Consider the following 16,248-nt stretch of genomic DNA (forward strand, 5'->3'; position numbering starts at 1 on the left):
GACTAAGAAAAAGGGCCAAACACATTTAGCTCTGTATCTACTCTATTATCTGAGATCAGCTTAACCAAAGCATGGTAGATGCAAAGCCAATTGAATATGATTGAATAGACAGCCTTTCATACTTCTCAATATCATTTTGAAACAGCAAAGTATTTCTATGCTTTGCCAGTCAGATGATAACAAAATGACACTAAAAATAAACATGGGGGCCAGTCAGGTCCTGAACATGAGTTGAGATTTAGGAATCTGGAGTTCAGGCCTTCCATTGACTATAACTGGTACATTTCTGAGAAAACTGAAGATTTAAAAAAAAAAAAAAACCACCACAAAACATATGTTTTCAAAAATGGACATACAGTATTGATCAGTTTCAGGAACAAGCTGACCCTTGTTTATAAAGTGTAAATCTGCAGCACATAATTTGGTTTATTCCTTCACAGCCTTTCACACCTTTATTAAAACTTTATTAAAGCTTCAGAATAGCTCTTCTCAAAAATTCGGATACAAGTTTAATTCTGTGGCATATTTAAACTCTGTAAAAGTAGAGACAAGGCTATGAGCTACAATCTTGTGTGTTCCTTTCCCCTCCTTCTCCAGTGCTGTTGCAAGATGACATCAAAGGCTTTTGCATCTATTTGTGATTAACAACAGCTTAGCTCAGTCATTAATCAAAATGGAGGCAGTGGTGAAGAAATTCAAAAAACCAGTAATACCTGTGAAACGACTGTTATTTCCAATATGGTGTTTCTGCTGCATTGGATACCAGAAGGAACTCTACCGAAGTTGGTATTCCCCAGGTGATTCAGTTTCCATAGCTGGTATGTATTATCAAATCTTACTGCACTAGACTGGCAAAATATTTAGATTACAAGCATTAAATTTATTTCAAAAATTTGCTGCTTAAAGCAGTAACTTCTGACTCCGTTCCCACATTCCTTAGGCCCATGAAAAGGTAGGCATAAGAGACCACCACATAGCTCTTCTAGGAGAACTCAAACATTTGCAGCCAATAAAAGAAAACAAAAGTTATACTAAAATCATAGTTCCCTATTAAGAGTTTTAATGGACCAGTCATTTAAATTGAAGGAAAAAAATATATAATGAGGAATACCCTTATTCCCATAAAGAAAGACAATTAATCCCTCCAAGAAGTTTAAAAGATTTTCATCTACATAATGAACTCTCTTTTCCATTTTGCTTTCTAAATCAAAATCTCCAAGTGACTGGCAGCAGATAATTCTGATATTCAAGCTTCCGTTCAGACGTATGTTCAGAATTCACTGAACATGAGATCACAGTGAAATAGTGTCTGACACTAAATATTTTATGGCACCTAATTATTCCCAAGATTGTGATTTTGATTTCCCAGAGGAATTTTCTTTTCCTACACATGAACATGTCATGGAGAGAGGCCAATACATCAGTTCTTCAGTGAACGCCTTAATCCCATAACAGTGAAGGTAGCAGCAGTAAGTTTTTCGTAGACTAGGAACATCAGTGCAGCAGTCAGAACTGTCTGGAGCAGCTTTGCTTCAAGTCCTTTATAGAGTCCTATTAATCCAAAGCGCCTATAAAGAAAAGAATTTAATATATAGTAGGAGTATACTACAAGAACAAAGTGCTAGATGATTTTTCCTTCCATCCTCAACATCTCACTAAAGGACATCTAATTCTTCTCCTTACCCATCCGCTATTAAAATAATTCACAATTCAGGGAAGTGGTATCCATAGACTGGTTAAACTAGTACTCTGAGATACTGAACAAACTCAATAAGAGCTAGATAAACATCTGATAGCTATAAAACAGCAAAATTTACCAAAACTACTCCATGGATTGCTTTTGCCAGGAAGACTACATCATTGGCCAAGGTAAATTGTGTTCTGTATTGTGTCTCCAGTTACTGGTGCTGCTTCTTGGCAAAGATAGGTTAGGAAGACTCCATTTAAAGCAGAGCAGGGGTAAGAATGGGGAGATTTAACTCTTTCTTCCCCTACTGTTCCCCCACTCCCAAAGACAAGTGGTGCTTGCAAACACTAAACACCCATCCAGCATTTTCCTCAAAAAGATATATGAACATGAGTAAAATACACCTATTCAAAACATCAGTGCATACAAATCCTTGAAGACTCTATATGCAGACCTCTCTGATCAACACTGGCAAGTCTGGGATGTTGAAAGCAAGGCTAGCATGAAATCATACATCTTTCAAACATATAAGTGCACCTTATTTAGACATTATAACTAAATATGAGTGCATTTTCAGTATAGAAATAATGCAGTTTGACACGACTTTAAGTGCTTTAGCTCCATCCAATGGAAATCTGGGATTTGCAATTTTACAATGTCTTTAGCTCTCTCTGCTGAAGACTGTAGGTGCCTCACAGAACTACAAATCCCAGGATTCTGTAGGATGGAGCCATGGTAGTTAAAGTTGTGTCATAATGCATTATTTCTACAGTGCAGATGCAACCTAGGGCTTCGGAAAAGCTTGGAAAAAGGTAAAAGCAATTCAAATACATTAAAATAGCAATAGTAAAATATATTTACAAATGAGACAGATTTTAAAATGTCCTTGGATGGTGCAAAAAAGTGCAAAAGGGTCAGTATTTAGTGGGTCTACATGACAAGGGAATTCCAGAAATACTAAATATCAGATGATGGAAAATCTAGGGGAAACCAAAGATGACCTGTGCAGGACTGGGAAAGGAATGCCACTTCTCTATTTGAACTTATATCCCTGTTGCTTTTCATGGGAGGACTGATACCCAGTCCTTGAAGATATCTGATGGAAGTGGAACTAATCTTTCTCTTTTAGCAGGCACTGGGGACATTTCTGCTTTCTCTTACATTCAATTCAAAATACATTGAGTGGATAAGTCTCTATTTTAATATTTTATCTTCAGACAATTCTAGGTTTGTTTTCTTTTTCTTGTTTTAAACTGCCTTACATGCTAGCTGAGTGGAAAGGTATTAGAAATAGGAAAGAATAAATATTAGTATAGTAAGCTCAGATGGGAACATGTATTATGTGGGAACTAATGGCCAGCCTCTGCTTAATAGTACAAGGGCACAGAAACAAAGGTGGAAATTTTAACATTTTGGGTGAAATGTTTCATTCACAAGGAAATCCCTATGTAACTATTTTGCTATTTGCTGTAATGTACCAGGCACATTCAGTTGGATAAGATGGACATTGAAAGACATATACTTATTTTTAGAAGGTTAAAAAATTAGAAGCTTACTTTATCCTCTGTTGCAGAAGGTAGAGAACATTTTTAAGACTACCCAGTCTCTTGTTTTCAGGGTTCAGTCGATGATGTCCAAACTGAAAAGGAATCAAAATGAACCGATTAACAGTTTCTCCTGCATTATTTCCCCCCTTTTTTGTTTGAGGAGGTATTATAGTAGATAAATGAATAGCATTTTGTCGTTTCAGAACAATACAGAACAGCGAAAGCAGGTTTTTATGATTCTATATGTACCTATCTACTCATAAAAGTATAGCTCAATTATTTACTGATATTAATATTTAATTTTAGTAATCTATTTTCTATTATTAAAGTCTCATTTCTATTAGCATTGTACTCATCTAGTTCACACACACTGCTGAATGTCAAAATATTCTTTGTTTTCCAGAGGACAGAAAGAGATAATACTACATCAACTACACATGATGACAAGTTGTAAATCCTGTTTATGTATTGAATGGGAGACCAGGCAGTGGATTAACTTGCCTTTAGAACAGTAGCATCAATAATGGATGCCATATGCCATGTAATTAAAATGTAAGATTCTAGTTGCATTTTCACCAAAAATATAATTTCTATTTATGATCAAAACTGTAAATCTACTTCTAATAGGGTTTTTTTACAAATCAAACTTACAGAAGAGGAAACAGTTGCTTAAAAACTTCTCCAGGCTGTGTTCACAGAAGTTATTATGGTTCTAAAAAGTAAAGGTAAAGGTATTCCTCTTTGGCAAGATTGTCCAGTCGGGCAGTGCTGATCTCCATTACTAAGTCAAAGAGCCAGTTTTGTTAAAGATGACTCCGGTGGTCATGTGGCCACCATGACTCCATGGAATGCTGTTACCTTCCCACCAAAGTAATACCTATTTATCTACTTGCACTTTTACATGCTTTTGAACTACTAGGTTGGCAAAAGCTGGAACTAGTGATGGGATCTCTCCATCACATGGCACCTGGGCCTTGAACTGCCGACCTTGCAATCATTAGAGTCAGCGTCTAAACTGCTGAGCCACTTGTAAACAGCATTAAAAAAAAAAGCTGTCAGGTGGAACAAATATTGGTCACTCTGAGTTTTAAAATACTAGACAAAAGCAGTTACAGAAAGAAACAATAAATGTAAAATAATTTGATTCAATGAATACTCACCCGTAAAATTGACTGTACTGTCTGCATAGGGTAAGTGAGGGTAGTTGCAACTGCTTTGGCTATTGCTCCAATGACAAATGCATCCAGTGAGGAAAGCTGTAACAGTGTAAATAAAGAGCTAATTGAATACAGTAAGAAATTATAAAAGTTTGAGCTTAATGAACTACATGAAGGAATAACTTTTTATCACCACTTTGTTTGCAAGCCTTGGAATCTCACCTGCAGTTGCCTTTTCAAAATCTTCCGCTTAAGCCCTTCATAGAACATGAACTGTATGGCAGGGTTGAACACTAACAGCAGTGAAGGAAAAGTACCATTCCATAATGCCAAAATTCCTTCATCTCTTATTATCTGATGAAAGGCATCTGATGAGAAAAATGAAGTACAACAACCATCTTTAATATTCAGCCACTGTCTGCTTGCAAAGATGCAGTTAATTATAGATTTTGATGGCTGACCAGTCTAAACATCCATATTTGCTTTGGGACTTGGAGAGGAACCTCAAAAGTTTGTATTTTTTATTGCCACTCTCTTTTCAGTCAAATCAGAATTAGCAATATTGTTACCAGGGTATTAGTGTCATGACCACAGGTACATTTTGCCAGGACAGAATTATTTAATTCAAGACAATTTTAAAGCAATAAAGGAAAAGAACCAATTCAATCCTCGATTTAAATCATTCTACCATCCATGGATTGCTTCAACAAATGTGCATATAAATAGCTGATATAATCACCAAAATGTGTCAGCATACAACTACAAGGAGTTCAAGAGGATGCAAGAGGAAAGCATACTTAGAGAACATTTCTTTCCCCTCCCTCTCACATCAGTGGGAACATTCTGTAAAATGGATTCTACATATGTAAAGGAATCCGAATGGGATGATGGGACTGCTCACCATTACATTTACTAAGAAAAGTGACAGCAACAAATGCTCACCTGCAATGCCCTTGTAGTTGGTTGGTATAATGTCCTCATTTCTAAATTTTGCCCCTTGGAGTTTCAGACGAGTGTTCACTACCCAAAGTGGAGTTGTCAACAATACATTCACTATACCTGAGGCAATACAAACAAGATAAATACTTTTAAAAAATTAAAACAACAACTAATTTTTATTTCAGTATATAAAGGTAATACAGAGTAATGCACTCTCCCACCCCACAACAACAAAACAGCAGTGGCACTATGCTCTAGTCTAGACTACAGGTGGTTTTCTCAGATGTTGCTGGACTACCATTTCCCAAATCCTTCACTATGGGCAATGGTGAGTGAGGCATCTGAGGGGTGAAGTCCAACATTATATAGGGAACCAAGACTGAGAAACACTATTCTGTACAAAATATTTTGAAAACAAAAGGTTAAATCTGATTGTTTAGAAACCTGTTCTAAACCAGTGCCTGACAGAAGTAAAGGACAGGATGGGGGTGACTAAACTGAAGCTGAATACAGGAAACATACTTCTTCCTTATTACAATATCATCGCTAGCTATGTGTTTCCAAGCACAATTCAACATGCTAGTTATGACCTATAAAGCCCTATACAGCATGAATCCAAGCTATTTGAAGAACCATATGAGCATGTCCCAGCTCTGTGATCTTCAGGGAAGTATTTCTTTCAATCCTGCCACCTTCACAAGCACATTTGGTAAGAATGTGAGAGAGAGCACTTTTGGCAGCTGCTTCCAAGCTATGTAAATTTTATTTTATCAGTTATATGACAAATATAAACCATCCTAGGAGAAAAGTAGGGTATAAATTTAATATATAACTCTACAGAGGCTAGATTGACTCCCTCCTTATCATTCTGTCAGCAGGTGAAGACACTGATATTCCAGCAGGCTTTCTGGACCTCAAGTGTTTTATAAGAAAAGGAATTTTATTGGTCTGTTATACTACTTTTATCTCTTACAGTGGGCCCTTGTCATCCACTGGGGGTTGGTTCCAGGATCCCCCGTGGATAACAAAATCCGTGGATGATCAAGCCCCATTAAATATAATGGCAGAAAAAAAGGTGTTCCATATATAAAATGGAAAATCAAGGTTTGCTATTTGGAATGTATACTTTTTTGGAATATTTTCAAGCCGTGGATGCTTGAATCCGTGTATAAAAAATCAGTGAATAAGGAGGGTCGACTGGACTTTTAAAGAGATGTTTTTACTGGCTTTAATTTGATAAACAGTTTAATGCTGTTTTAAAATAACCTTTTGTATGTTTTAAAGGTACATTTTTATCTTGACTCCCAGCTTTCAGGAAAAGATGGGCTATAAATAACGTAGTAAAACACAACATTGGCTCAAAAAGACTTATATAAGCATTGACTTAACAAATCCCATGTATTCAACTGATATACTTTAACTGGGAGTAACAACTGGATTTCATCCATAAAGTCATAACTGCAAAAAAGACAAGCCTTGCTGTAATTATGCACCATACTGACAGCTGGAAGAATTGCAAGTGATGTCAAAATGATCTGTTGAGCTGGAAAAGCAAGTTTGCTTCTTACTGCCATTACACACCTTAGTTCTCACAAATACTTTCCCTGGCTTGATACAAGACTCCCACATTATTCTGTGCCTTGGAATCTTGTAGTCATTAATGGAGACCTGAAGTGCCAACTATTAAAACATTTGATACATCAAAAAGCTTTCTGTATATTATATATTATTGGGTAAAATTTATTACTGAGAGCCAGTGTGGCATAATAGTTGGACTAGGACTCTGGAGACCAGCATCCAATTTCCATTCAGCCATGAAACCCACGGGGTGACCTTGAGCAAGTCACATGCTCTCAGCCTCAGGGGAAGGCAATGGCAAACCTCATCTGAACAAATATTGCCAAGATAACCCATAATAGGGTCTTGGGGTTGCCATAAGCCAGAAACGACTTGAGGAAACACCACACACACACACACACAAATTTATTATGTTTTACTCTGTATGCAGAGAGCACTGCATACAAAGATGAGATGAAAATGATGCTAACAGGAAAAATATAAACAGCAGAAAGAGAAAGCAAATCTTGTATTTTCAAATTTACCTTACTGACTTTTAAACTACTCACAAAAATAGATTAAACCCCTACATATCTTTTAAAAATTAACAGCATATTGGAAAGGATTACCTGCAACCACCCCAAGAATTAGGTCTTTTCCTGTAGTTGAATTATGACCTTTGACCCACACAGCTTTTAAGCTATTAAATGTATAGAAATAGACAAAGTTGGAACAACAAAGGCTGGAGATGACAGGGAACCACCCTCGATATGGTGCCAAGCTAAGGAACAGACATCAAAAACAAAAGTAAAAATTGTGGAATCACTGTTAGCAAAAAGCAAAGCAACATTATTTGCAGCCAGATCCAGACTGAACAATCATAATATCTCCCTATAAAACAAATGTTTCTAAGTCCTTCAAAACCAAAGAGACTAATCATTTCTTTTTCTAAACAGTTACAACTATAGAGACCCAATATTTATTAGTAATGCAATCCTACACACATTTGAGGTTAAATCTAATTGAAATAAATGTCATTAATTTCTCAATAAATAGGCACAGAATGTAAAATGCTCTATTGATGGACAAAGAGAAAATAAAAAAATTGGAGAAAAGGAATAGACCCACTGTTTAATTATTTCAGTATTTCATATCAGAAATTGATCTTTATGATTTATGTGAACTTTTATCATAATCAACAAAATTGTTCTATTTACACTGAAGGCCTTAAAGGTTTCTGTGTAGCCAGAAGCCTCTTGTTTCATCTTGTAACACAGCAGTGTGGGAATTATTCTTGAAGCATTAGAAAGATGTAGTGGTGCGATAACTCTTTCACAATGGCATGTTTGATCCCTTATTTTATTTTAAATAACTGCTACAAGTCAAGATGGCAACATCAACATTTTTTATTGTGATTTATACAAAATTCATTTTTTAAACTTTATATTTCAGAGAATTATAGGTCAAGGACTGGACTCTAGTGGACACTCCCAATCCCAAAATTCCATATATGGCACTTAATTACTTAGAGAGATTTAAAGACAACTTGTCAAACATGTGACCATTGTTTGTCCACATTTCTGTGCAACAAAGGTTAAAAGCCTACTGTTCGTTCTGCTAGCTAAAGATTTTGTACTTACAGGCCTTCTTCTTTTATTATCTCCAACAGAACTGTGTGTGTGGTTTTAGATTTGCGTTTTTCATCAACTGTAAGATAAAACAGATCGTTAGCTTTAGAGAACTGGAGCAATCTTCCCCTTATTCTAATATTGTTCTGAATACAACTTCAAATGTAACAGAGAAACATTATAAATGTTTTGGCATTTTCCAAGCCATCATAGATATAAATATGGGTCAGGTGAAGAAGCTGGAGTCTAATTGTGATCAGTACAAAAGAGATACTTGTGCTTCCTGCTTACCCCACATGCGTGTCATACTTTGAATTTATCTCAGGGCCCAAACAGACAGGCCAAAATAAAGCTGCTTCAGGTCACTTTGAAGGTATGCTATTTAAATGATTCATGTGTCCTAAGATGCCGGAAGCTGTGCCAAAGCCACACTCCAGTGCTAAGGACTGGAGTGCAGCTTTGGTGTAGCTTCTGGCCTCTTAAGATGCACGTGTCAAGTGCCAAGAATTTTTTTCAGGCTCTGAAAGTATCAGCCCCATGGAAACAGTCCATTTTTAAAGAATAATACACCAAACAGAGAGGTTACATGCTGTGCCAAGCACTAATGACTACGCATTGCAAAAAGACCACCACAGTTTCTTTGGAAACCATTACCTTCCTTCTGACATGACGTAAAATTCTTTTTTTTTAATTTTAGATGGCTGATTTTAAAATTGCTTTACAGTTGACTTTAAACAAAGAACACTTGGTCAGGCATGAAGCTGAGTGGGGTGAGCCATAGAAAAGCCAATAGCTCATATCCTCACCTATATCACAGGATTTGAAGGATATATTCTGATGGATTGTAAGATCAGAAGGTTGGCAGTTCGAGGCCCGAGTGCCGCATGATGGAGTGAGCTCCTGTCACTAGTCTCAGCTTCTGCCAACCTAGCAGTTCAAAAGCATGCAAATGCAAGTAAATAGGTACCACTTCTCAATGGGAAGGTGACAACATTTGGTGCAGTCATGTTGGCTACATGACCATCAGAGCAGTCCTCGGACATTGCTGGCTCTTTGGCTTAGCAATGGAGATGAGCACCTACCCCTATACAGTAGTTGGTTATGACTAGACATTCATGTCAAGAGACTACCTTTATCTTTATAACAGACCAGAACCAGGCATGTTGCCTTGATTATGACAAAGCAGTGCTAAAAGGGATAGCGCAGGAACCAGTGCTGGCATCTCAGCCATGTACAGTTGGTCCCCAGAGAGCTTCCAAGAAAAAAAATGTAGCCAATGGGCCCAAATATAACACTGACCTCTGGTGCACTGGGGGAGAAATGCTAGTCCCCCATTTCAGCTTGTCTGAAAGCATTGGCATAAAGGGATAGCAGGATGTAAGTGGAATAAATAATAGTAAGACATTTCATATTTCATAAAGGCTAAATAAAACAGCATATGCTTCCTCACCTTGAAGTCTCAGTCTAGCAGTATCCAGTGGAAAAAACACAGTCATTGCAGTCATGCTACCCTAAAAAGTGGTAACAAAAATGTTAGCTTTAATATATCACAAGATTTTACACATATTTACTGAGGAAGAAAAATATTAAGAAATTTACCAACAAAAATATTCTATATATTTCTGAATTTGAACAAACTGTTTTTAAAAAGAGCCGACTTTCTTCAAGAGTAACATTCTGAGTCTTAAACAGTAGGACTATAAAGTTTCATTTCAGAGTGAAAGTTTTAATAAGGGCTTTAATAAGAACAATAGAAGTATAACTATGTAGAAACACTTTATTAAACTAAGTATGCAAAGGGATCTTGCAGCACTTCTGAAACTAACAGTATAAAAAAAAATGGTAGGATGAGCCTTCATAGACTCAGTCTACTTTCTCAGGTGCATTTATTAAGCTAAGCTAAGTTTCATATGTGCTAGCATTCTCAAGCGATTGCTTCATAAATCATAAAACATTCTATGTTGGGAAAGAGTTCTAAGACATCATTTCTGCTTCTCAACAGCAAGCCTAATGAGCAGTTAAGATACAGAATCACAGACTTAAAGAATCACAGAATTGTAACATTGCAATTGAGACCAAGGTTATTTAGTCCAAATCACTACCAATGTAGGAAATCCTTAACTAAAACACATGGTCATTCAACCTGTTTCAAAAAACTCAGCCAAGGAGAATCCAACAACTTCGTTCAGCAGTCTGTTCCACTGTCATTCAGCTCTTATTGTCAGGAAGTTCCTTCCAGTGTTTAGTCAAAATCTCTGTCATTTAAATCCACTGGTTTACTTTAGGACCTATTTTTTGGAGCAGCAGAAAAATTGCTCCATTTTCCACATCTTTCAACCATCTGAAAATGGCCATCATATCATCTTTTTGCTTCTCTAGATTAAGCATGTTCCAACTTGCAGACATTCTTCTTAAGCTGAGATGGCCAGAACTAGGCAAAGTACTCCAGGTGAGATCTTACCAAAGCAGAACAGACTGGCACTATTGTTTCTACACTGTGGCCTGTTACAGACAGCCAAAATAAAGCTGCTTCGAGTCACAGTGGAGATATGGTGTTTCAATGATGCATGCGTCCTAAGAGTCCAGAAGCCACACCAAAGCCATGCTCTAGTCTTAGGGCTGGAACATGGCTTTGGTGTGAGTTCTGGACTCTTAGGACGCATGCATCATGTGAAACACCATATCTCCACTGTGACCGAAGCAGCTTTATTTTGGCTGTCTGTAACAGGCAAATATTTCTATTAAAGTAGCCCAGAATAGTATATTAACGTTTTCGCCGCCACCACTACTGACTCATGTTTAGTTTGTATTCTATCAAGACCCCTAGATTCTTTTCAAGTGTAGCAACAAAGTCATGTGCCACTACCATTCTCTACAGGTGCATTTTATTTTTTGTTTCTAAATCCAGAACCTTACATTTGCTATTTTATTTTCCAAATTGCCATTTTAAATCCAGATTTATTTATTTTTTAGTTATTAACTTCCATTCCAGGTTTGGTGTCATCTGCGCTTCAGTGAACTCCTCTCCTCTTCCATACAAGACTTTATAAAAATGCTGATCAACCCTGGGCCCACTTTTCTCCAGAACCATTGGTGAGTGCTGTGTCTAATTTAACTAGTTATACATACATCTCACAGTAGATTTGTCTAGCTCATATTTTACTAGTTTGTCCACAAAAGTATCATGGAGGATGTTGTTGAAAGCCCATGTAAGGTTATACACACAAGAACCAATCTGCTCAAAAAGTATTCTAATCTCTATATGGATTACCAGAAGTTTTCAATCATACATCTAGGAAAGAGCTTAAGACTGAGTATGAACAACCCTAAAAGTTTTTAAAAGACTTTAAAATTGAGTTTTGCAATCTGAAATAAATGAGCAGAGATAACAAATGTAGTTCATTCCTATTCTTGCTCCACCTTTACAGGTCTGAACAAAGCACAGATATGACAAGTGAGTGAAGACAAGTAATAATTTCACATAGAAAACAATCTCATACTCCTACTCTATAATATGAAAGCTTTAATAATTAACATATTTCCTGAGGTCAGCAGCCACAAACACCCAACATCATATATTTATATGCAGGGCTGCCTAGTAGTGGTTTCAAAACGGCCAAAATCAAAGCATTTGATAAATAGCATGAAGCTTTTTGTGTATGTAATATTCAATAAAATTTAATGCTTAATATAGGATTCAGTCTCAGTTAATTCACAGGTACATAGATATAAGCTGACTTTCAAAAGTTAAAAAAAAATTCTCTAGCTGTGCCTCTCCCAAGATTTGGGATTGGCTGCAGGTGTTCTCTCTCATCAAGCTGAGAAATATCCAGATATTCAAAACATGTCACTACAAAGGCATTGAGAAACATCTCACATTATATCTAAGTACCTGTACAGCCTATGAGGACACCAAGAAAAGCCCCAGCCTAGGTTCTTATTTTGTTCATGGACTTACACTAGGTTTTGAAAGCACTTGAAACAGCAAGACTTTTCACAGAAGATGGAAGGGCTTCTGTTCAACTGCATATTCTACAATGTGGCAGGTATATTTGAAGGAAACCTATAATTGTCACTGGTGAGCACTGTTTTATGACAGGAGATACGCCACAAGACTGAACTAAAATGTACTGTAATTCAAGGCAGCATGCGGACCTTCTTTTTTTTGCACAATGACAATTGTTAAAAGTAGGGAAAGATTGTTCAGCATAACAGTGCCATTACTACAGTACTACAAATACTTTTCCAGCATACAGCCCAAATACTTGGGCTGATTGGTTTCAGCCTAAGGAGATATTTGTATCTGTAAAAAGCAAACAGAAAGAAAAGTAAGAAGTACAAGGCCCAGCCTGAATGTCAGCTGCTCCAAATTTTCTAGCACTAAGGCTTCAAACAAAACTCACATTTCTTTATTTAAATATAATTTGTTCTGAATTTCTGTGTTTCTTATTTATAAATGAACACTAAAAGTGGTTCATAGAAGTCATCAGGCCAGAAAGGTGTAGACGTACAGGGAAGAGGGGCAGGAATCTGTACAATTCCAAGAAATGCAGCATCCAGCTATTAATGAAGATGTTTCTCAGAATCCCAGGAACCAAAGTTCAAACACAAATAATTAATTTGCAGCCTTTGCAGCTGTGAAGATAATTTCAAGATGTGTAGCAATGTCTACTAACAGCCGAGCTCTCAAAAAGTTCATGTTCAATAAACAATATATCCTTTCAGAATGATCTTACTTGTTCAAACCAAGCTGCTGATAAAAGAACTCTAGGTTCCAGAAGCACAAACAGAGAACTGGCATTAAGAAAATAAATTCTACATCTACTGACTGGGGTCTTGCATTTTAAAAAAAAGGTCTATTCCCCATATTCTGCTATATTTTTAAAGAGCAGGCGAGTGTCCTGGTGGTAGCTCCTTAGGTACAATATGCCTTTCTTTTGGAAGCTTGTACAACCATTGTTTAGAAACATAATTTCTGTGACTCTTAACATTTACTCACTTTTAAGTAAGTGTGATATTATTTTAGCATTAAAAATTGATCCTTATAACATGGCAGAACACAGTTGTTTTTAATTCATTTTGTAAAAGTACCTTACTTACGGACAAATATTATGCCTGTAGAATTCTATATCTGGAAGGCATTACATGATTTGTATCGCGCACTAATATATGTTAAATATGAACACTTAAACAAATGGGGAAATGAAAAAGCACACTGATTTTTTACATTTTTATCCTGCCTTTCCTTTTCTTAAACCAGATGATGAGCATAATTAAACGCATATTCATCACAAATTAAACATAAAATAAACACCAATTGTATGATAAAGCCATTAAAATCATCATCTTAATCAGTAATCAAAATAATGTAGAAGGTCATCTTGAAGAGATGTGTTTTAATTGTTTTCCAAACAGCAGAAAGATGAGGAACTGAACAACTCTTAACTAAGAGCATTGCACAATTTGGGGAGTAACACAGAATAAAGCCCTTATTACTCAAGTGGCTCTCCACTGGCAGGGATACACTCAATGGAATTTATATAAATTATGATGCTCCTTAGGGGGAACACCTGCTGTCTCGCGTTCCTGGTCCCCATCTTTTAATTTGCTTGCTGCCTTTGGACCCTGCCCTTGCAAACAGCCTGGGGCAGAAGTGGTAAAAATGTGGTTTGCAGACCACTGGCAATTTGAAAGCTCCATTCAGGTGGCTAGCAATAAAGTTATAAAACAGTTTAATATCTGTCCACATGGTCCTGCACTTGATCTATTTTCAGACAACGGAGATCATGGATGTTTCAGTTAGGGACAGCTTACCAAATAGTCTGAAATGGGGTTGGCTCAGAGCCCATGTTTTTTCATAGCGTTACACTATATTTGATGCTGCTGCTGCAACACTGAGGATAAAAGGGTTTCTTAAATTCTCTTTCAAGAACTTTGATAACCTTTGCTGTATGAGATCCAAGTAATTCACCCATGAGCTAAGTTTTCTGGCTACAGCCCATACAAAATATCTCCAGAGTAACTGATACCTGTAAAAATCTCTCCTGTATCAAAGCAAAAGAATTTACTATACAAATAGTTTTGGGTCAAGAAGTTATGGAGGCAAAGAGCAAGAAAGAAAAACGTTATTATTTCCTTAATCCTGGCATCTCAACAGAGCAGAGAGAAAGAACTCATTCAGGCTGGCAAAACGTGCTAGGACACGGTGGTTTTCATTGCTGTACAACTTTATTTGTGAAGACCCAAAATGACATTCCTCTTGTTTGAGTACAAGTCATGGTTATCCTCATCAATTAACACAACATTTTACTCCTCAACTAAATTCATCACTTTCCCTGCCTTTAATACATTCTGGTCCACTTTGAATTCCAAATCTCCTTGCGCGCCTGTTTGTTGTAGTTCATTTTGCATAGGGCATTACAACACTGGCCAAAGGTGTAAACTTTTCATACTTTTGCAGCCACTTCCTCTTGGTTCCACTCCTTGCCCGATATGTTTCTTATGCCGAGGAAAAAACAGTGATATCAGTTTATGACAATAAAGTTCTATAGAAATTTTAAAAAATTAAAAATTGTAAGGAGACACTGGGCATAAAGGAGACCATAAAGACTTCAATACCTCTGAGGACAAAATAATGGATAGGGATGCAAGGTAGGACACAACCACATCCAACACCACAATCCAGGTTACAAGCAAGATTCTCACAAATGGACCAAATCTGTCACCTTTTTTGTTTTTTAAGTTAGGAAACTGGTTAGATGAAGAAGTGTCAAGAAGTGATATTAAATAGTTCAACACAAATTATCAATCTTGATGAGCCCAGAGAAACAAAGCGATAACAGGCGCAAAGCACAGATAGCTAAAACAAATGGGCCATCTCAGTATGGCAGAGGGGACAGAGCACAACAAAAAGACTTTAAAAAGTGTAAGCAACGTATTATCAGGTTACTAAGAATATCCATGTCCAGACTGTGGCACGAGTACAAAGGAAAGCTCTCTCATTTCTTCTTCATAACCTCCCTAAGCAATGACTGACATCACAAAAAGTATTTCCTCCTCTGTCTCTGCTTTTCCCACTTTACAGAAGCATTGACATTTCCTGGAGAAAAAACAAGGCCAATAGCGTCCAATGCTCAACAGCACATTTCAACGTTTTTATCTTCAGCAGACAGCACTCTTAATAACCAGTAAGATGAATACAGAGGATCGCCTATCTTCCAACATTTCAGAAATTAAAACTGGGCCATGTTTGGTCAAGCGACAACAGATTGTAGTCAAGATGGTTGTTAGTTATTAAGGAGGAAGAACATACTGTATAAGCTAACGGATTTATTTAAATATGTATTTAAAGGATGCAACAGTTTGCTTTTGCCTGGCTTACTGGGAAGCATATGCAGTGTGGACTAAGACTCTAGAGCAGCGATTCCGAACTTTGGTCCTCCAGGTGTTTTTGGACTTCAACTCCCAGAAGCCCCAGACAGATGGCCAACTGTCAGGGCTTCTGGGAGCTGAAGTCCAAAACATCTGGGTGATCAAAGTCTGGGAACCACTGCTCTAGAGACTAGTGTTCAAATGCCAGCTCAGCCATGGAAACCCACTGGGTTTACGACTTGGGCAAGTCACACTCTCTCAGCCTCAGAGGGTGGCAATAATGGCAAAAGCCCACCCTCTCAAGAAACGTGCCAAGAAAACCCCATGACAGGGTTGCCTTGGGGTTGCCACAAGTCAGAAAA

The 16,248-nt window shown here is 37.1% G+C and overlaps 1 protein-coding gene across 2 annotated transcripts in view; it reads right to left on the reverse strand.

Annotated features, from left to right (window-relative positions):
* Positions 1 to 433: 433 nt before the first annotated feature.
* SLC25A17 (solute carrier family 25 member 17) overlaps positions 434 to 16,248 on the reverse strand; it is a 17,282-nt gene continuing 1,467 nt past the window's right edge. For both annotated transcript variants that reach the window (XM_042469281.1, XM_042469282.1), the window contains exons 2-9: positions 9,966 to 10,026; positions 8,528 to 8,594; positions 7,517 to 7,668; positions 5,334 to 5,450; positions 4,614 to 4,759; positions 4,395 to 4,490; positions 3,244 to 3,326; positions 434 to 1,568 (exon numbers count right to left, since the gene is read on the reverse strand). In XM_042469281.1, the coding sequence (XP_042325215.1) occupies positions 1,421 to 1,568; positions 3,244 to 3,326; positions 4,395 to 4,490; positions 4,614 to 4,759; positions 5,334 to 5,450; positions 7,517 to 7,668; positions 8,528 to 8,594; positions 9,966 to 10,026 (870 nt within the window). In that variant the 3' untranslated portion in view covers positions 434 to 1,420. The remainder of the gene's footprint in view (positions 1,569 to 3,243; positions 3,327 to 4,394; positions 4,491 to 4,613; positions 4,760 to 5,333; positions 5,451 to 7,516; positions 7,669 to 8,527; positions 8,595 to 9,965; positions 10,027 to 16,248) is intronic.

This window comes from Sceloporus undulatus, chromosome 5 (genome assembly GCF_019175285.1).
Source record: "Sceloporus undulatus isolate JIND9_A2432 ecotype Alabama chromosome 5, SceUnd_v1.1, whole genome shotgun sequence".
Classification (NCBI taxonomy): domain Eukaryota; kingdom Metazoa; phylum Chordata; class Lepidosauria; order Squamata; family Phrynosomatidae; genus Sceloporus; species Sceloporus undulatus.